At 43.5% G+C, this 20,210-nt stretch overlaps 1 protein-coding gene across 4 annotated transcripts; it reads left to right on the top strand.

The window, feature by feature from the left end:
* The first annotated feature begins 97 nt into the window (after positions 1 to 97).
* Positions 98 to 19,390, top strand: ATP6V1C2 (ATPase H+ transporting V1 subunit C2). 4 transcript variants are annotated; one of them, XM_063424910.1, is made up of 13 exons: positions 98 to 239; positions 1,394 to 1,552; positions 2,706 to 2,773; positions 8,053 to 8,138; positions 12,163 to 12,257; positions 12,959 to 13,050; positions 14,654 to 14,752; positions 15,673 to 15,741; positions 16,663 to 16,755; positions 17,170 to 17,263; positions 17,551 to 17,648; positions 18,065 to 18,194; positions 18,996 to 19,390. In XM_063424910.1, exons 2-13 carry the CDS (start codon positions 1,424 to 1,426, stop codon positions 19,089 to 19,091), a joined length of 1,149 nt encoding a protein of 382 aa, XP_063280980.1. In that variant the 5' UTR covers positions 98 to 239; positions 1,394 to 1,423; the 3' UTR covers positions 19,092 to 19,390. The 4 variants fall into 4 exon arrangements, with proteins under 4 accessions (XP_063280980.1, XP_063280971.1, XP_063280973.1 ...); XM_063424901.1 differs by having other exon boundaries at positions 101 to 239; positions 1,337 to 1,552; XM_063424903.1 differs by lacking the exon at positions 98 to 239 and adding an exon at positions 1,091 to 1,240 and having other exon boundaries at positions 1,337 to 1,552.
* The last annotated feature ends 820 nt before the right edge of the window (positions 19,391 to 20,210 follow it).

Here is a 20,210-nt window from a genome sequence, read left to right as displayed (position 1 = left end):
AAAGACAGCAAGAAGATGCAGAGTTGCCCTAGTCAGAGCTGTGACAGAGCCTCTAGGCCACCAGGCGCAGCAGCCCGCTGTGCTCCGGGAGGGAGCCCCGGTCCCCTTGCACTCAGCCCTGGATGCGGCGGCCGCCCCACGCCTCGCTCCGCTCCGCCCCGACCCTGCCCGGCCGCCGCTCCGGGCATGTCCGCGCCGGGAGCCGCGGGAGCGGCAGCGGCAGGAGAGGCGGCGGGCAGGTAAAGCAAGCAGCGGGCAAGTAAAGCAAGCAGCGGGCAGGTAAAGCAAGCAGCGGGCAAGTAAAGCAAGCAGCGGGCAAGTAAAGCAAGCAGCGGGCAGGAGGGGCAGCGGGCAGGTAAAGCAAGCAGCGGGCAGGTAAAGCGGCGGGCAGGTAAAGCAAGCAGCGGGCAGGTGAAGCAAGCAGCGGGCAGGTAAAGCAAGCAGCGGGCAGGTAAAGCAAGCAGCGGGCAGGTAAAACAAGCGGCGGGCAGGAGAGGCAGCGGGAAGGTAAAGCAGCGGGAAGGTAAAGCAGCGGGAAGGTAAAGCAGCGGGAAGGTAAAGAAAGCAGCGGGCAGGAGAGACAGCGGGCAGTGCCCCGTGGGGCCCCGGCAGCCCCCACAGCTGTGCTGGCGGCGCTCGGGCACGGCGGGGCCCGGGGCGAGCGCCGCACCTGCCCCGTCCCGAGTGGCTGAGAGCGAGGGCGTGTGGCGGGGATGCTCCGCCGGAGCTCTCGGCGAGGAACGGAGGATTGCGGTTGTTGCCAGCTGCTCGCTCTCCGGCCCTCAGATCTTTGCTTCACACCACAGTAGTTGACCTATTCTCGCCACTGTTCCATCTGTGTGGCTCTGCCAATACCGTCCTTGTACGGGGACTTGCCTTCCTCCAGCTCCTTCCAATCGAGCCTGGGAAGAAAAAACACAGAGGAGAGCAGTATTCCGTCTTGCCAGTGGCATCTTTTGCAGCCTGTGTATTCAGCAGAGGTCTTGCTTTGATTTTTCCTTGCAAATGTTCAACAATTTGAGAGAAAATATTTATTAAGCAGAAATTCTTTATTACATTTGGGTGGTTTGGTGAAGCCCACAAGCTCCCCAATAGGCACTGAACTTAAAGCGCAAGGCAAATGGAGCAGGCTGGGAGGGAAAAGGGGAGGAGGAAGCTTCATTTCTTCATGCAGAAACTGGATGGAACAATCCTGAGAAGGAAGGAACAGCCACACTCTTTCCGTGACATTCTGGAGAAGGTCATGTTCCATTTCAGCCTGAGACACAGAACTGACTCACTCTCCTGGTGTTGCTGAAGAAAAGAAATCAGTGATCTGTTCTCTTTCTGTTCTTAGGGAAGAACACATTTTGTATGGTGCTTTTAGCCACTTACCTGCTTTGAATTTCTACAGTGGCCAGCAGTGAAGGGAAAATATTAGATCATGTCGGAGTTCTGGCTTATTTCTGCCCCAGGAGACAAAACAAATCTGCAGGCGTGGGAGAGAATGAACACTGTGACATCTAAATCCAACCTGTCGAGCAACAGTAAATTCCATATTCCAGACTTAAAGGTAAGCAAGGAAGGGGTTTGTGTATGGGCAATACAGCAGCATTAGCCAGGGCTAAAGACTTCTGGGATAAATATGGGATTTATCATTTGGGGTAATATGCAGACAGTAGAAGGAGACTGTGACTGGGAGATGAGTTGTGTTCAGTCAACTGAAAATTGATCAGAGAGAAATAAGAGATAAGAGAGAAATTGTGCTTGAAGCTGAGCTTCGCTTTGGAAGGATACATGTGTAAGGAGTGAACATGAGTGAGATGTTAAATAACTGATCTATTGCATTCCATGTACAATTTGCTCCCAGTCATCAAAGTCATACAGCATGGTACATCATGGATTGCTAATGCAAAGGGAGTAGCTGACTACCCACAGCCACGGCAGCAAGACTACTGACAGAGAAAAGAGTGTTGCTTTTTTGTATGGACACCTGATAAGACTTTTATCATTCTTGGAACTTATTTTTACCATCTGTGGACCTTACCCCACTGGTGGTGGTGAGAGTCTGCTTATGTTGAAGGAAGTAAAGCATTTGGAGTATCTAAAGATGCCCATTCGCATTCTGTTTGTTCTACATAAAAGTTGTTTCTTCTCCCTTAGATTGACCCTATATAATGTTGAGCTGGCAACATTACAAGAGAAGGTTTGGCAATGTGCTGCAATACCATGCATATGAGGTTATGACTGACAGTGATTCAAAAAGCAGATGTTGGTCAGAAATGGCTTTGTGAGAGACTTGCTTTGGTAATAACAGAGAACACAGTCAGACACCCCCTTTTGAATAAGTGCTGCTTCCCTTTGTTCTCTCAGTACATCTAACTTGTTTGTATGTGTACATTATTTGTGTGCATTTCCAGTCACTGTTTTGTCTGGCTAAGGACTATTCTATGCAGCTTGGTGATAGGGGACAAAGTGAAAAGAGGAAGAAAGACACTGACCTGTAATCTTGAGACTACACATATTTTTTTCCTTTACTGGAAAAGGCTTTTTATGCCCTAGTCCTTGGGTAAAGGAATTGCTATTATTTTCCACCAAATAAATAAAGTTTTGCCAAACTGTTAAATTCACATGTACTAGGTACAAGTCAGTCTCCTTAAGATTCTGCCAGCAGCAGCCTTAGACAGAGTTTTGCATCTTTGACCTAATTCTCATCTTTTGCACAGGTTGGGACACTGGATGCTCTTGTTGGTCTGTCAGATGAGTTGGGAAAACTTGATAGCTTTGCTGAAAGGTAAAATAGATCTTATTTACCACCTACAAATGAGAAACAGACATTGTTTTTATGGGATGGTATGTCCTTGTGTTCACCTCGGTCTGACTCAGTTCAGCCTGGACTACAACTGGACTAAAGTGGATAGGATTTGTTTAACCCTTGTGTTGATTGTCGTGGAGTTATCACAAAGAAAGGATCTTTCTTTAAAATTTAGCTGAATTATATCCATGGTAGCTTTGTCAGCACAGCAATCCATTTGAGTGGTAGTGCTAGGGAAGCTGTTTTTTGTAGGGAACCCACTTTAAATGGTGGGTTGTGAGGTTTTTTGTTTTGGTTTGTGCTTTTGCTTTTGTTTTAAAGAACATCCTCCGACCTCATTCAGAAACTTGATAAAACAACATTTAGAGAATGTGAAGCCCTCCCTGATCTTGTTTTGACAGAATATTTCTATTGAACCTTCTATCCCTTTTCAACCAGATAGAGGACTTCTAAGGATTATATTCTTTTGAATGAAGTCCAGACCTCTTCCTCACAGGCTTTTAAACTCCTTAAAAACCAGAATATTGACTCCTATTGCATCAAACCTACTTAAGCAAAGACTTACATGATCTTGCTGACAATTGCCAAGTTTGCCTTTTGGGACAAAGTGACCTGGGTGTACAAAAGAATAATGTGGTACAGCAAGCTGAGAAAATGCCAAGTTTTAAGATACTTCATGGCACAAGGCAGACTTTGAGGCAGTGAAGGTATAAGCTGCTGGGTCTATTTTTTGCTTTGGCAGCTTACCTCACATGTAGTTATGGTCACAGCGATATGCGTTAGCTCTGGGTCTTTTTGCCTTTTTTCTCCCAGTCCAGACTGATAAGCATTTTCTTGTCTAAATATGCTCAATCCTTTCAATGATCTTTGTGTGGCAGTTGCAAAGATATACAGAAACCCTGATATAAACTGTTTGCATCTATGCTAGGCAGTTTAGGTAAAAGGTGGTCTGCTAAAATACATTTCTCCATAGTATTTTTTTTTCTGATTTTACTGGTGTGACGTAAGGGTTGCATTAGAATGATTGCATCTGATAACTCTGGGTTGCACACAAGACTGATCTTTTAAAATCATAGAATATGATTCATATCTTGAGTTGAAATGAAACATCATGATCATTGAGTCCAACACCCTGCTCTTCACAGGACCACTTAAAACTAAATCATACTGCTTTTTCAGGACTTTAAGCAAGACAAAACAACTTAATTTGTCAACAAAACCATCTCTATCATGACTGTGCCAAAAATACTGCCCCATATTCTTCGTAACACATTCCAGCTTCTTCAGTTGCAGAGATTCTTCAAGAAGTGGAAATGGGGGCAAATTTGGAGAGAGACAGTGTCAATACCTGCCATCTGTTCTAATGGAAAGTGTTCGATGATCCTTGTGGATCTCTTCCAACTCAGAATATTCTGTGATTCTGTGTCTCTAGTCAGGGTAGCAGATAGGAAGCAACTGTGTGATCTGGGTTTGAGGGCTGCCAGAAATCATCAAAACCGATTTTTCAGAAAGGCAGAACTAATTCCCAGCTTTGTGAAGAATTAGGACTTTTGAAAAGCTGACTGCAGAATCCATGCAAGATCATGGAGGGCAGTTAGAAGTGAAATGTCAGTAAGAGCTCCTTAGGCTCACTGACTCTGTCTGTTATCTCTGTCTTTACTTGCCAGCATGATACAGCTGCTTGTTCAAGCTGAACATCACTTTACTCCACTAATTGTCCCTTTAATGCCAGTAATGACTCTTACCCTCTGATGGGCTCTAGGCATGGAGCAAAGGGATCAGTGAGGCCCTTCCACTGTAATCTCCTGAGGCATTCTTCCTCTTTTTCACTTGCCTGTCAAGATAGGTAACCAGGAAGGATCAATCAGGAAAATTTAAAAATAAGAAAGGTGTTTTGAAAAATAAGAAAAATGCATTAGAGTAGTAACATTAGAATAGTAAGAGAGAATAACAGAATAATCAAAGGTATTAACAGACTGAGCCCCAAAAGGACATACAAAACCATTTTGCATTAAATAAATACCTCAGGTTTTATGTCTAAATTGTGATTCATGGGTTAAAATGCCAAGCACTTGCACTTGGTTGAAGTAAATGGCATCCAGAGGGTTACAAGCCTGTTCAGGTGACCTGAGCATTTCTGTTCCTGGTCCTGTGAAAGAGCTGCCTGCTGAACTGTTGCTGGATAAACACAGCTGCCAGTAAAGGCAGGCAGCACAAACCTGTCAGCGCTGCCTCCTGCCAGGACAGCAGAGAAGGGGCAAGAGTTTGCAGGAGCTATTGTTTCCACATACTTTTATTATTTATTTACACAGGGAGGAGGAGTGTTTTTCCATGTCATCCTGTGGTAGCATGGAGCTCTCTCAAAAGCTGACAGCCTCCTGGGTCACTCTTACCCGGGGGTTGTCTCTGGTCCTTGGTCAGTGGCATATTTGGGAATAGCCTCAGATTGCAGGGCTTCTGCTCCCTGCAGTGTTTCAGAGGCCTGGCAGGTAGCACCCTTTCTTTTTCAGTATCACTAAAGAGTGTTAGACTTGGGGTTTTTTTGGGAAGCTAATGACATTGCAGCAGTTACAGAAGCAAAACATCAGTCTCAAGGTATAATAGTAGGTTAAAAGGAGTTATTCCCTTTACAGATTTTTATTACTACTTCTTGAAGCAGTTTTGCTGAAAGTCTTTTTATAATGCATCATTTGATCATGGTATTTGCTCAAGATGGGATTCATCTCATTTAAAGGCAGAGATCTGCTGGTTGGCTGTGAAAACTGCCCACTGCTGGATGTCAGTGTAGTCAGTGGGGCTCCTTCAGGGGTCTGATTCCTGTCATTTGCCCCAGACATAAGTGATGTGGAGGGGGTGGGTTCTGTCTTTGCATGGGACATGTATTGGGTGAGTGAATCTCACTTGTATTTCACAGGATGCAATGCAAGGCACAGAGGCTAAGGCAGGGCTGGAGAACATTCCTCTGCCTCAGTGTATTACACACAATGTAGCTGTATCCTGATGCAGGGACCATGGGATGTGTGGGTGGGAAGGGAGCCAAGCCTTGCCTGGGCAGGTAGGACTGTCAGGTGCATGAGAGCACACACCTGTCCCACCCTTTGTATCCATGGAGAGAGGCCAGAGCTGTCTCCCACCTGTCAGGTCAGCCACCAGATGCACTTGAGTCATGATAGCAGCTCAGGCTGTTTGGAGAAGCTCCTGGTTTATACAAGTCCCTGTGAGCTGCTTTCTCTATAATGTCTTTAGCCTCCCTCTATGCTGATTTTACCAGCTGCTGTCTAGTTACAAGTTCCTTTGGGCTCTCTGAGCATCGTGAAGAAGACAAAACCCAGCTCCATCTACAAGCTGGAATTTGCAGAAGTGCTTGGCAAGGTTGCAGTTGTCAGGGAACCACAAGCCCCCACAGCCTGAGTGTGGGCGACATGTGCTGTACTCCAGCAACCCACAGCTGCTGCCAGGGTCCTACAGGCTTGCAGCCATGTGGTGAAAAACTGCAGCAGCTCTGAGAAAAGGATGTGAACTGGAGCACAGAGGTATAGATTCCTCCTACAGGCGCTCTGAACTGCACCTGTCCAGGGTCATGAATGATTTGGGTTAAAAGGGTAAAGATCCTCTAGTTCCAACCCCCTGCCATGGGCAGGAACACCTTTCATTAGACCAGGTTGTTTGAAGCCCTATCCAACCTGGCCTTGAATGCTTCCAGGGATTTGGCATCCACAACTTCCCTGGACAACTGTACCAGTGCCTCATCACCCTCACAGTAAAGAATTTCTTTTTTTGTGTCCAGTCTAAATCTACTCTTAATTTAAAACTGTTACCTCTTGTCGTGTCACTATAGACACTGGTAAAAAACCTCTGGCCAACTTTCTTATAAGAGCCCTTTATATATTGAAAAATCACAAGAAGACCTCTTTTTCAGACTGAATTGACCCCAAACAGCACAAATTTTAAGTACTGCATTCTTGGCAGCGTCAGCAATCTCAAATTTTTCGTGCCTGTCATGGGACTGGAAAACCTTTCCTAAGACTCTAAGTTTCTTCACAGTAACAGAGATAGATGCAACTGCTTTGCAGCATATGAAAGAAAAGTCCTCTTCTCTGATGCTTTCCTGATATCTATACCTGGCCCAAAGTACCTTTCCTGCTCTTGAAAAACATAGGGTTGGTCACAACAACACATTGTCCAATCACACAGTACATTGTCCAAACACTTAGATGCCTTTTCAGTCTCCAGCTCATCTGCAGCTGTAGTAGTCTCCCCTCAGTAAGGAAAGAGAGAAGTGAAGCAGAAATAAATCCTGCTGTTGCACTCCCTGTCACAATGCCAAGGATTGTGTCCACTTCATGTCTATGCCAGTTTAATGTCAGGCAGTCACCTTGTAGCTGCTGGGCTTTTTACAAGATGTAGTCAACCTGGGACAGTAAGGCAACTGCAGGCAAAATTATTCTGTAAATATTTTTGATTGCAGAAGGATACTTAAACAACGAGAAAGTATCTCAGCCTGTATGAGACAGATACTTTGACTAGAGACAGGGGGAACTAGTGCTAGAGGGACCTGATTAATCCTTTTCTTAAAATAAGCAAAGAGTAAGTGGCACAGCCGAAAGAGTGTTCTCTAGGACGGTCTCTGTACAAATCACTACCCTGAATTAGACAGAAGGATTTGAATCTAGTTCTCCTATACCTTAAAGGAGTGTCTTGTCCACCATGCTAAACGAGAAGAGAGAAAGAGTCCTGTAAAGAAAAGGAATAAGAAAGAAATTCCCCATCAAGCAAGATAACACTGATAGCAGTGTTATCAGTGTTTCCCCTGAGTATTTTCTGAGCAACTTTTCTCAGCAAGCTGTAAGGATTTCTTCAGCATCTTATGGAACAGATCTTCAGTCAATGTCTGTATGTGGCCTTCTTTGCCTTCATCATCTTGGGGGTTTTAAACATGAGTTTCTTGCTTTTTTTTGCCTTCTGGTTTCTGCTGTGTGTATAGTGAGTGTACAGAAGACTAAATTTTGATCTTCTGTAAGTCCAGGCACAGGTAAAATGTCATTACCTATGTTTTTGCAGAGATCAATGTATTTAGAGGTAAGACATTTAGTTCTGCATTGTGTCTTAGGTCTTTTATTGTCATTTGAATTGCAAATTAACCGGCCTTGTTTCACAATTGTTTTGTTTGGGCATTTCTGTGTTTATCAGATCACTGTGAAACTGTTTTGTAATAATTTTGTTTCTTCACTAACAAAGTTTCTCTTGTTACACTTAAGCGTAATAAAGAAAATAGCCCAGTACATAGGAGAAGTTATGGAGGACTCAAAAGATAAAGTCCAGGAAAATCTTCTGGCCAATGGAGGTAGGTGCTGTGAATGTGGGCATTTAAATGCACTGATGCTGCTTTTGCTTGCTTCAGAAAATGAATATGTGGAATTGAAACCCTCATGCTTTAGAAAGGACAACCATCAGCAATATTTTATAAGAACATGTCTAGCCTGCTCCCATTTTTCTCAGAAGATGACTTTGGAGTGAAGATGAAAGTAAGAGATATCCTTGTTCACTCCTAACATGACTTAGCACACTTCTGTGCCCTGCCTGGGCTTGATTTCTTAAGGGCATCTAAATCTCATTCTGTGTGACTGTATGACTATTGCCAGTGATCTGTCAGTAATTTGCATTCCCCAGCTATTTTGGAAAAATCAACAAAATTGGATGTGGTATGCATGCTGATTACAGACTTGCAGCATGATGCTTTTGGATAAACTAAGAGTGCACACTACATCTCCCTTTGTCTGCAATGTTGAACTGCAGATCTGTATTAGTAAAGGATGGGGAGGAAGTTCTTTTAGAAATGTCCTTGAATGATATAAAACTGATGTTTGATGGGTGCAACTGTTCGAGAAATACAATAATCTCACTTACTGTGTTTCAGGGCTAAAGGATAAAATGAAATGTCTCCAAAGTATGTTGAGGACTGATGGTTGTGGTGTTGTTACATGCATGCATTTGTGTATATTAGTGCTAGACACAAGTCTTGGTCTGGTTGTAGAGATACAGTGATCAGGTTACGATGGATTTCTCAAGTAACAACCTCGTAGCTTGATCACGATATCCCTATGACTTGAGAAACAACAGGTTTCCCCTTTTTACACCATTTTTTCCCTATCAGCTCTGCATGTGTTGTAATAGAAGGCTATTGATAATTACTTGCATGTGTTACTAATTTCCTCTGTCTGTTTGGTCATCCAAACAAATCATATTGTATGAGGACATTAACCTTTTTAAGATTATTAACTGCATCCTAAAAAAATCAAGTCAGCTTTAGTATATGAGGATTCCCCTAATACATTCCAATGTCAGTCTTTGTAAGCATCAGCAGCTTTACTGTACCAATTCGTCCTCCTTCCTTTTCTGATTAGCAAAAGTACTATGAAGTTGAAGACTTCCTTGAGGTTGGGAAATCAGAAACAAAATTGTAAGACATGATTTCTTGCTGCATGGTCCTGTTTCATACTATTCAACCATCCCAAGATAATTTTAAGTAACACTGGCTCTAGCTCACTTGTATATAACCCCAATAGCAGTTTGGTGGTGGCTCTGTGTCTAAAAAGTTTTTGCTAGATTTGTAGGAAAAAAAAAGCAAAGTAGTAAAAAATACAGCACTTTTAGTTACATGAACTTGCACACACAAACATACACAGACACTCAACTTTCCAGTGGACAGTGGTCGAAAGCAGCCACACGCAAATTTTCCTCTTATAGAGGGAAATGTGTGCTTCTGTAATACAGAAACTTTTACTATATCATGACAGCATAAATAACCTTTCTTGACATGTATGTAAATCTTTTCTTCAAATATTCATACCAAATTCTCATCCATTTATGGAAATGTTAAACCTAAATGAATTCTAAAATTTGTTAAGTGGTGGAATAACTCAATTCTTTATAGTGAGCGCAAAACAAAGCAAAATGAGAAGCATAAAAATTTTGAAGAAGTATTTTAGAAAGGAAGTATTTAACATTGTGTTTTAGAGCTGGGTGTGTAAATTAGATTATGAGACATTCAGGCTGTGGGTTCCCTGGGCAGATGTGAGCTGGTAGGAATCATCTCTCCTGGGTGGGCTGCTGTGTGAAGCCTTTTTGGAGTGACTCGACAGGTTGCATAAATGAGGGATGACATTCCAGGAGCATCAGGGTGCTGGGGCTGCTTAGCATTTTCAATACAGCTCATTTACTGTGTTCACAGTAGTTTGTGCCATCCCCAAGATTAGGCTGCTTAACTAACCTGCACCAGTGCCAGCCAGAACTGGCAAGCTCAGGAGTGAGCTTGAAAAACTGGGCTGAGAACTCATGCTCTGCTCAACTGCCCAACATTTGGATGCTGCTGAGGATAGAAAGGGCATGTGCAGTTCTTCAGGGAACTTTTATATCTCATCAGCTATAAATAGGTCAGTGTCTGTCTTTAAAGAGCCCGTGTCTGCGAAGCCTAAGCCAACGAGCTTAGAGGAGAGGCAGCAGGGTGAAATCCTTGTGTTGTGTACCCCGTGCTGAAAATGCTGTGTGAAATTTGTTGCTGAAGTATTTTTGGCCTCTGTGTGTTCCCCACAGAGATCACGAGCAAGCACCAATGGAGAGCTGTGCACGCAGCAGTTGTGTCAGAGCTCTCCCAATCTTCTGCAGTTTTGCCCCTTTTCTACACCCTCCCTGTGCAGGAGAATTTGCTCATTCCTGATCAGGTATTAGCAGGAGGGGTTGGATCTTTGCCCTATGACTTGTCCATTGGATGTGGGGAACATTGACACAGCTGTGGTTTTAAAAGAGGGGAAGGACATTGCCATGGCAAGTGCTCTCTGCCTTCCAGGCAGTTTATCTCTTGTTAAGAAGCCTATTTCTCCTAACATAAGACTTTCCATGCTCTGGAAATCTAATAGGGTAAATTGACTCTGTTGTGGGGTGAGAGAAGACCATGGAAAGGATAGTGCTCTCCTGCCAAGGGTGTTCAGTATCACATGAGACCGTGGAGTACCCTCAGCCTGGTAGTATGGCAATTACACAGTTGTTCACATTCCTTCTCATGCATCTTGGTTCATAAAGTTTTCCCCTAAACCTCAAAGTCCAGCTCATAAGAAATAGTGCTCAAACCTTGCTGTGGGACTGAATTCACTTCCTGGACAAGGCAGCAAAGAACACTGAAGGGCCCCAGCTTGCACATCCTTTTACTTGGCACTTTGAGCTTGTTTTGCTCCCTGTCACCTCAGAGCTTCCCAGACATTCTCCGTATTTATCCTCCTGGTCTGGAAGGAAGCCCACCCTTTAGATCACAGTGCTTCTGGCATCTTTCTCTAGACCTTGAGACCCTGCCTGCTGCCTTCCCCTTGTCTCCCTAACCTTCTGGGGGGCAGTCCCAGCCTTTCTTGTGGCAGGATGCATGATTTCACCCCATCCTATAAAAGTCTGCAAGAACACTATGTAGTGGTGTGTTCAACTTCCCAGGGCCCTCAGAATCAGACAAAGAGCTGTGTGATTTCATGAGCTGCTGGAGGAGAATTCCTTAATTGGTACCATAATGTACTAAGCCTTAATGTTTTCTAACATGCAGAACCATTAATCTTCAAACAGTGAAACAGGAAAATCTTGTTCTAGGAGCTGGGTGTTGTATGTGTTCATTTCTCCTTCATTCTGGAAATAAGCTGTGGGTCCCTGTGGTCCGAGGGTGCCTTGTTGTGGGGGTTGCATGCACAGGTCCTTGCTGTGAATTTCTGTTCTTGGATGCTGTGTCTGGGTTTACTATATAAATAATCTCTATCTTTGTGTGAATGGGGACCTCTGTGTGCAAAGTCAGTGAGGAATTCCTCATGTCGCACCTGCATTTGTTTGATTTCTAGTGAACCTTTGACTGAATCACAGGGAAGTGACATTTGCTGTGCTCTTAAAACCATTGACCAAGTGCTCAGCAACCCTGAATATTACTGCTGATCCTGGGCACAAAGTACTTTTCTAATAGCTGTTGCTGGGATTAAATAAAGGCATATTGCAGAAATCAAGATTGGTATTACACAAAACTGTTTTTACTGTGAAGAAGAATAGCTGTACATTGCTTGACCCACTGATACAGATAATTTTACACTTTTCTGTACTGTTAAGTGTAATGCAGAAAAGATTTTTGGTTTAACTTTTAAGTTTAGGAAGTTGATTAGATTGGGCGTAGGATTTGTGCATATTTGATCTAGATCAGATCTCTGTAAGAATTGAGAGATGGGCTTCTGGTTAACGTTCTAAAGTTAACCAAAACTATGCCTAAGCTATAGCTGGGGACTACTCCCCAAACTTTGACCTGCCATCTGGTACACTATCTGCTTTCATGCATCTCTTTGCATTTTCAGTTGACCTAATTAGCTACTTGACACGGTTTGAGTGGGACATGGCCAAATATCCCATAAAGCAGCCGCTGAAGAATATATCAGAAGCATTAGCAAAGGTAAATTGTACTCCAGATTTTAAGATGTCAGCATGGGGAAGCATGTCTTTTGATTGGTTGTGATTCCTCCGCTCATGGCAGTCAGTGGGAGCTTTGCCTTTTGTTTGGGCAGGAACAAGCTCAGAAGCACGCACTTTGTACTGAAGCACTTGATATTATTTTAATTTCTACCACAATAATAATTATACATATATTGAAACCTATTCAGTCTCTAAGTATATGGCACTCTATCAGATTCACTATAGTACATTGATATGTTTTCTGCACTTTTATCCCCTTCATTGTAATTCTCTCTTTTTTTCTTCATATATTGCCATATTTTTTTCCACTTAGGAGGCATTTTTTGTGAAATTGTTGGTCTGACATTAAATCAAATGCTTTCAGGCTGAATAAATTGTTTACAGTCAGTTCATTCAGTAAGTCATGATGTGCTGTTGTTCAATGTTGTAAACAAATAAAACCGTGAACTTGCCCCTTAGGTACAGCTCTAGCACACCAACAGCAACATCTGACTGAACCCCACTTTCTGCAGAGGCCTTTGCCCCAGGGTGCTCTGGCCCTGGCTCTCTCTTGGCCACAAGGCCAGTGGTTTTAGGGGAGCTGGCAGCTGTGTCTCTGTGTTAAGGTGTGATAGTAGCTGGATGGACGTAGAGAACAAGGCCTCAAGCACTGCATTGACTCCCTTTTTCTCTTTGTTTTAGCAAGTGACTCAAATAGAAGCAGACCTAAAGACCCGATCAGCTGCGTACAACAACATTAAAGGAAATTTGCAAAGCCTAGAGAAGAAAACAATGTAAGTATTGTGCACTGGGGATGTTGTTGCATGGCTGAACTGCGGGCAGTGTGTGCTCACACCCTTTGCCCTGTGGTGGACCATGTGGGTTCTGGTGGATACAACTTCTCTGGCTTTGGGACATGCTGAGCATTTAGAGACCTAGTGAAAAGAGGTGGGGGGGTTGCTGGTGTATCTCAAAATCAGCTCAGGGAGATTGAAATTCCTAATAGGATTTTATTGTCAGTGTGAGAAGGCAGTCTTGGAAATAGTCAACTGTTTTGCTCTGATGGCCTTCAGGGAGTCAGAAATTAGATGAGCTATGTCAACTAGTGGATTCCTTTGCCACATGGAGCTGTACCCAGTGTTCTGATCAGCATTTGCAAAGCTCCCATAGGAAACAGCTCTGTCTTGCCTGATCCTGCACTTCACCAGCATCCCACTTAAGTTTTTGTTTTCTTTCTTTCCTTCTGTTGGTTCAGGTAATGCAGTGTTAAGGCTTCCCAAATGTTCTCTCTTCTGTCTTCATCTGCTTATGGTCTTTGCCTTTGTCAGTGCTGATACCTGGGTTTTTTTCTAGGATATCGCTGGGGAGAATGGTAAAATCGAGTAAGTAGTAAATTTAAAGCAACTTAGATGATGCTGTGCAAAGCCCTCACCCAACACATGCTCGTATGTGCCACTATTCCTACTCAGGACTGGGCACAGGGCACAGGTGGCTGCCTGGCACTGCAGCCAGCCAGGCTGGCTCCAGGAATGTGAGGAGGGAGAAGAATGGAGACCTCATGGCCAGGGGCAATCTTCCTGTCACCATTCCATCCACCTTTAAATACTGACAATTCTGATGTCCACCAGGGCCAGATAGCTTGGGCTGAACAAACATCCAATAAGTTGGCAGCCAGTTAGTTAATATTTGGACTGGCCCAGTGAACCTCAAACCAAAAACTACTAGTTTAGGTCTGTCTTCACTCCTGCCCAGTCACAAGGATGACAACTCCTCTTCACACCTAGTGCTTTCCAGCCATATACAGCCAGCCCTGGCTATCTACATGTCCTAGGAATTAATGTGATCAGGTGGGCTTAGTCTGTGGACACCTCACCCGCGTGTGAGACTGCTGCTCTCGCTGCCATTCAGCAGGAGGTGTCTCAGTGTGCTTGTCCACAGCAGTCAGGAATGCCAGGTTGGGGTGGCTTAGGTCTGTACTTACATGGCTCACTCTGCCTGCAGCACGGTCACACAGGCAGCTCAACAGGCTTCCTGAGAGAGCAGGTGCTTCCCACCAGACACGGCAATGACTGAGAGCAGATGTGCACTTCCAAAGTATTTACATCCTTACTGTAAACACAGTAGCAGCAGAATGCTATGATTTTACATAAAGGGCATAAACTGGCCTCCTGTTAGTCACCAATATTGTGTATTAGTTACTTTTTGATTCTTATAGTTGCAGTAAAAATAATGAAACAGACATTTCAGAAGTGCAGCTGTGTCCTTCAGCCACCTCCTTCTGGGCTCTCTTCTACTCCAGTATATACTATTAACATCTCCACCCACAGCACAATGCCTCCAATGTTCTGCTGCTGAGTTCTTGCTACTGTTATTTTTACTTTGTCTTCTTCACTGTAGGGGAAATCTGCTGACCCGGACCCTGGCAGACATAGTGCACAAAGAAGACTTTGTTCTGAATTCCGAGTACCTTATCACGCTGCTCGTCGTGGTGCCAAAGTAAGACAAGAGTGTGTGCACACACCCCGCGTGGCACTGAGCCCTGGCCTGAGCACCGCAGCCAGGCTGGGGCAGGCTGGGGCAGCCCATGAGTGCCCTGACTGGGACACACGTGGAGCCCTTAGCAAAGGAGAAAGAACAATTTCTGCCAGGAGTGCTGCTAGCACAAGAGAGGGAGACAAAGACTGTGCCAAAGCTGGAGCAGGACAATTGGCATGTAGGTTTTTCATGGCTACGAGTGGGTTCTCAGTCTCCTGATAGGAATAGTATAAGCTAAAAGAAAGCCAGATTCTTACTGCAGCATAGCAAGTTTCTAAAAGGAATTAGATCTGTTTGGCTTGCAGTTTCTTTCTGCTGGCTGTGTCCTTGTGTCCTTGTAAGTCCCCATACATAGGATGACTGCTACCAATTGGAAGTTAGACCATGTTCTCCTCAGAGCCCTACACAAAACTTTTCCTCTCTTTGCAAACCCTTACCATCCCCCTTTTCCCTTTCTGTGCTGGCATTTGCCATGAGGGCAATCTAGCCCTGGATCAGCTCTGGGATTGCACATTGCAGATGTAGCACACCTGCCCATGGAGCAGAGCAGTTTGTGCAGGGGTCCTGGAGCATGGGACACTGTGTGGCAGCATGGAAGTATCTCCCATGTTCTTCCCACCATCAGCTTCCTCATACTGAGCCTTCCTCAAGCCAAGATCCAAAGTGAGGACTGAGGGTGTAGCATTGAGGGAAGCATCTCCTCACCTGGTGACTAGGAGAGGAAAGGATAGGAGAGGCTTAGTGTATCTTAATGACATAACCCAGCACAAAGAGCTCAACCCTTCTACCCTAAGTTATTAGCTTAATTAACTACATATATCAACATTTGCTTTGCAGTATATAGTATTTGTTTACTGTGCTTTGTTTTGTATTCCTCAAAGGTCAAGCTACCTACAGTGGCAGAAGACCTATGAATCACTCTCAGATATGGTAGTACCTCGCTCCACCAAGTAAGTGAAATTCTAAATTAAGCTCTGTGTTTGTTTCAGAGATCCCTGTCATATTTCAGCCCCTCAAATTGGTGGATTCTGGAGGAAATCACTAGTCTAATGCATGGGCTCCACATTAACATATTTGCAATTCAAATAGAAATTAATTTGTTGAAGGAAAGTACAGATGAAAGAAAAACAAGTCAGGTTTTTTTATGATTACCTTGTTCCCTTTCCCAGTAATCTATTTCTCTTTACTTTCAATCAGGTTGTTGCTTCTTTTTTGTGTAAAATAGGCAATTTATTACATTAATTGAGGTTCAGACACATGCAATCACAAAGAGCTTTATAGAAAGTACTTCATAAAAAGATGAAACACTAAATCTGCATTTTTAATTGCTTCTTGTTGTAGCATAGAATAATTCAGCATACTGTCATTTGCACTAGCAAAAGCCATATAAATTCATCCTTTCACTTTGGGTAAAAAATGTTTCCTAGAATTTAAATATTCCATTGCTCAGCTCATGCAGACTATGAGATCTAGTCCAGGGCGCAAGAGCTGTCAGTGGTGTTACCTGAAATGGAGAAAGTGGAAAGCACAGAGAAAGAAACAAGCTGTCTTGTCTCCTCCCTGTCTCAAAAACCAAAGTGCATGTAAAGGTGGGGGAATGTTACCAGGAAATGGAAAAATCAGGCAGGCAGAATGTGTGTGTATTACAGTGGGTTCAGGAACTAAACCAATTGAGTTTTACACTGAGGTAGAGTAGCCAGTGCAAGTAGTCATTGTTCCCTGTTTCTGTTGCAGCAGTCTTCAAAAAGCGGGGTGTTGTTCAGCACCATAAATGAAAATAAAAAGAATTGCCAAAGGGGAAGGTGAAGTAGGTAAAAAAGGCATGAGGGATTTGCCATGTCAAATCACAGCAGTGGATTTTCACCCCACAGAATGATTGCTGAGGATGCAGAGGGAGGACTCTTCACTGTGACCCTTTTTAGAAAAGTGATGGATGACTTTAAGGCTAAAGCCAGGGAGAACAGGTAAGAAGTCCTGACTGCTGGGCAGAGCAGGCTAGCAAGAGATGAGGATCAGGTGAGGCTTGTTGTGTGTGCAGCAGTCTGAATCCATCACTGGTTTTAGGACTTCCTGACTGCTTGGGTTGCTGTTGGTCCCAAAGCCACTGAGAAGGCAGGGTGGGAAGGAGCTGTGGCAGCAGAATCAGTGATCCAGTTCTTTAAGCTCCAAATCACAGATCCTGGAATTGCCCTTTCTGCTCTCATTCTGCTGACAGCAGGAAGCTGGCTTTCTGGGGGTGATTTCAACTCTCACCCTCCACATACTTTAACTTGTTAAATGGCTAGCAACTTCCCATATCAGCTTCTCCTGGAGAAAAAAAAAGAGTGTACATATTGCCTGGACTAAGGCTTGTGAGAGTAAATGTCATTCAATTGTAGGTTCATGGTTCGAGAATTTTATTATGATGAGAAGGAACTGAAATGTGAAAAGGAAGAGCTGATGAAATTAGCTTCCGACAAGAAACAGCAATATGTAAGTAGCATCTTGTGAGTTGGAGGCCCACATAGTGGCAGCCTTGGCTACCACCATGCCTAAGCACCTCTCTTGGAAATGGCTTTATGATTCCAGCAGTCTCTGATGAACTCCATTTAGCTCATAAAACTGAGGCATGGGAACAATAACATGATTTGCCCAAGGTAATTTGAGTTTCTGATAGACTGGAGCTACTATCAGGCTGCCTGGGAACTATCCCAGCCACAGTGTTGGCTATGGCACTGCTTCACTCAGTGAGGGGATCACAGCACTGTTCTGTTCTACAGGGCCCCTTACTGCGCTGGCTGAAGGTGAACTTCAGTGAAGCATTTGTGGCTTGGATTCATGTGAAAGCCTTGAGAGTTTTTGTTGAATCTGTCCTGAGGTGAGTAAACACAAGAGTGCAGGCAGAGATTCCTGGGGAAGTCAAAATGTACAGCTCTCTTCCTGGTGCAGTTCCTTTGTGGGAGGAACCCTTACACACTTTGTCTTGCTCGAGGTGTGTGCCTTACACACTTCACTCCAGGAACTCACTGGAGACAATACAGATGCCCACAAAAAAGGTGACATACGAATCTGATGAAAAACGATTCTTTGGGGGCACTTACAAGGAAAGGGAAAACAGAAAGACACTGTTCAGTTGACTTTTGGCTTCAAAAAGAAAATGCTTTCCAATAAGGAGGCAGCATTGTTTCTGCAACACACCACCAGCGGGCAGGGCTGGAGGCTGAGGAGGGAGAAAGGGACAAGCAGACAGCTGTGCCCCTCCCCAGCAGATGATCATGTATGTTGTGTTCCGAGGTATGGCCTCCCTGTGAATTTCCAAGCAATGCTGCTGCAGCCAAATAGGAAGTCTGTGAAGCGCCTGAGAGATGTCCTGAACGTGGTCTTCAAACACCTGGATGAAGTTGCAGCAGCAAGTATAATGGATGTATGTATTTGGACTGCAAGTGCACATGCTGTAGCTTCTCCCAGTTTAGCCAAATGAACACTTCCACTGTCCTGGAAGTGACATCTGAGCATCTCCTCACATCTTGTGATGATAGGAGCCCTGGATGCAGCTCTATTCCCAATGGGTTACAGACTGGATTAGAGTAGACTCAGATTATGATGCAGAGAAATTGCTTACATTTTCTGTTGAAGCATCTGATGTTTACAGCTACCAGAACAAAATAGATCTGCTCAATTATGGCTGTTCCTCTACATAAAACACTTAAAATCTACTTTAAACATTCATATCAACACAAGCAAGAAAAATTAATTTGAAACGAAACCTTAGGACTGTGACACCTCTGTCCCTTGTAAAAGGCTGTCATTCATAAATATCCTAGGCCTTGTACAAGCAGCAGTACTTTCTCCTTCCCCATATCTTGAATTAAAATTTGAAACAATTTAGGCTAAAGCAATAAATGAGCTAGCAGGCCTTCCAAACAGTCTAAAACCAGCAAGCACAGGTCTCACTGCATGAAGGGAGGACAGATGAGTGGCTGTAGAGCTGAAGCACACAAAAATGCTACAAGTTCATAACAGCACAGGTAGGAATTCTCAATGCCAATAACATAAGGCAACCTGAAATAAGAAGCAGAGCAGATGCTCAGTGGTGAACTACCCACCTTAAGCATGGCACATACAAAGCTCCTTTGCACCTGTGGGAAAGGAGCACAAAAGCAATCCCCTGGAGCTTGGAACTGCACAGGTTTACTGGTACTAAAGCTGTTACTTCCTTTTGCAGCCTGGCATGGACATCCCTGGGTTACAACTGAGTAATCAAGAATACTATCCTTATGTCTATTTCAAGATTGACCTCAGTCTTCTTGACTGCAGTTAAAGAAGAATTGCTCAAGCTTCATCTATTAATTCTCAAGATGCTCATGTTACTGTAAAACAATATTTAGCTGCTGAAAATCAAATGAAAATGCAGATGCTCTAGCAGGATGATCTTCCTACCACTTCTAGCAATTTTTACAGTGACTACAATATGTTATCTCTTACTCATAGTTTTACAAAAACATATTTCAGAGGCAGAGGTACTATGGTAGTATTTATTTTTTTTTTTTTTGTAAATTACAAAGATGGAATATCTACCGGACTTGAAATAAAACAATTTTAAGTGTGGTGGCTAATGGATTTACTAGGTGTATACAGTCCTCTTTTTCTAACAAAGCAAACTTAAAAAAAAACCCAAACAGAAAAAGTAGAAAGCATCAGAGCAAAGCCAAAAGTTCCTTTAATTTAACAAAAAAATCCCAAAATCTTAAGAGGAAAGATCCTCAAAAGTGCTGTGGAATTTACCATAATATGACTTACAGTCCCAAGTACTCATGAGTTTAGTTTTTGCAAAGGTGTTTCAGTTAGAACTGTTCCATTACAGCTCATCTGCTGGGATGATTTAGGAGCTGGAGCACATCTCCTGCACAGAATCAGCAGTTACTGCTGCCTGCCCGTGGTTCTGGCACTGCCTTTCACAGGGATCAGCTACGGGCAATCTCTTACATACACCAGATGACAAATATCCTTACTATGTTATTTCCTTGAAAGAAGGGGAATCTTTCAGCTCTTTCATTCCTTATTTATAAACAAGCTGATAACATCAGGGTCACCTCACTAGACAACAATATACAAGACAGGGAGAGCAATAAAATAATAGTATTTTTATTAAAAAAACAGCAGTAAACATCCCTATTTGCAGTCCTGATTCCCCTTCCAAAGGAAATAGCAATTTCAGATCAAAATAACACCAGATGGGAAGTGAAGAAATATCCAGTTTGCTGGAGACAGCACCAGGATGGTTTTCTGTTAGCACCTGGAAATCCTTACGCCCTAAAACACAGATTAGCTTCATCACTAATCCAGGGTTAAGACCAACAGCTCCCAGCATCTCATTGCAGCAGCAACCCCACTTCCATTGTATTAATGATCTTATGAAGTCTGGCACAAAGAAAGAGAA

This window comes from Prinia subflava, chromosome 2, assembly GCF_021018805.1.
Source record: "Prinia subflava isolate CZ2003 ecotype Zambia chromosome 2, Cam_Psub_1.2, whole genome shotgun sequence".
NCBI classification, from domain to species: Eukaryota; Metazoa; Chordata; class Aves; order Passeriformes; family Cisticolidae; genus Prinia; species Prinia subflava.
Note: the sequence above shows the minus strand (reverse complement) of the source record. Positions and strands in the feature narration are given on the sequence as shown.

Coding starts and splice junctions, on each gene's coding strand:
- ATP6V1C2 (XM_063424910.1), top strand. CDS start 1,424: ATGTCGGAGTTCTGGCTTATTTCTGCCCCAGGAGACAAAACAAATCTG. Junction 2,774..8,052: donor CTTGATAGCTTTGCTGAAAG/GTAAAATAGATC, acceptor GTTACACTTAAG/CGTAATAAAGAAAATAGCCC. Junction 18,195..18,995: donor CAGCAGCAAGTATAATGGAT/GTATGTATTTGG, acceptor TTCCTTTTGCAG/CCTGGCATGGACATCCCTGG.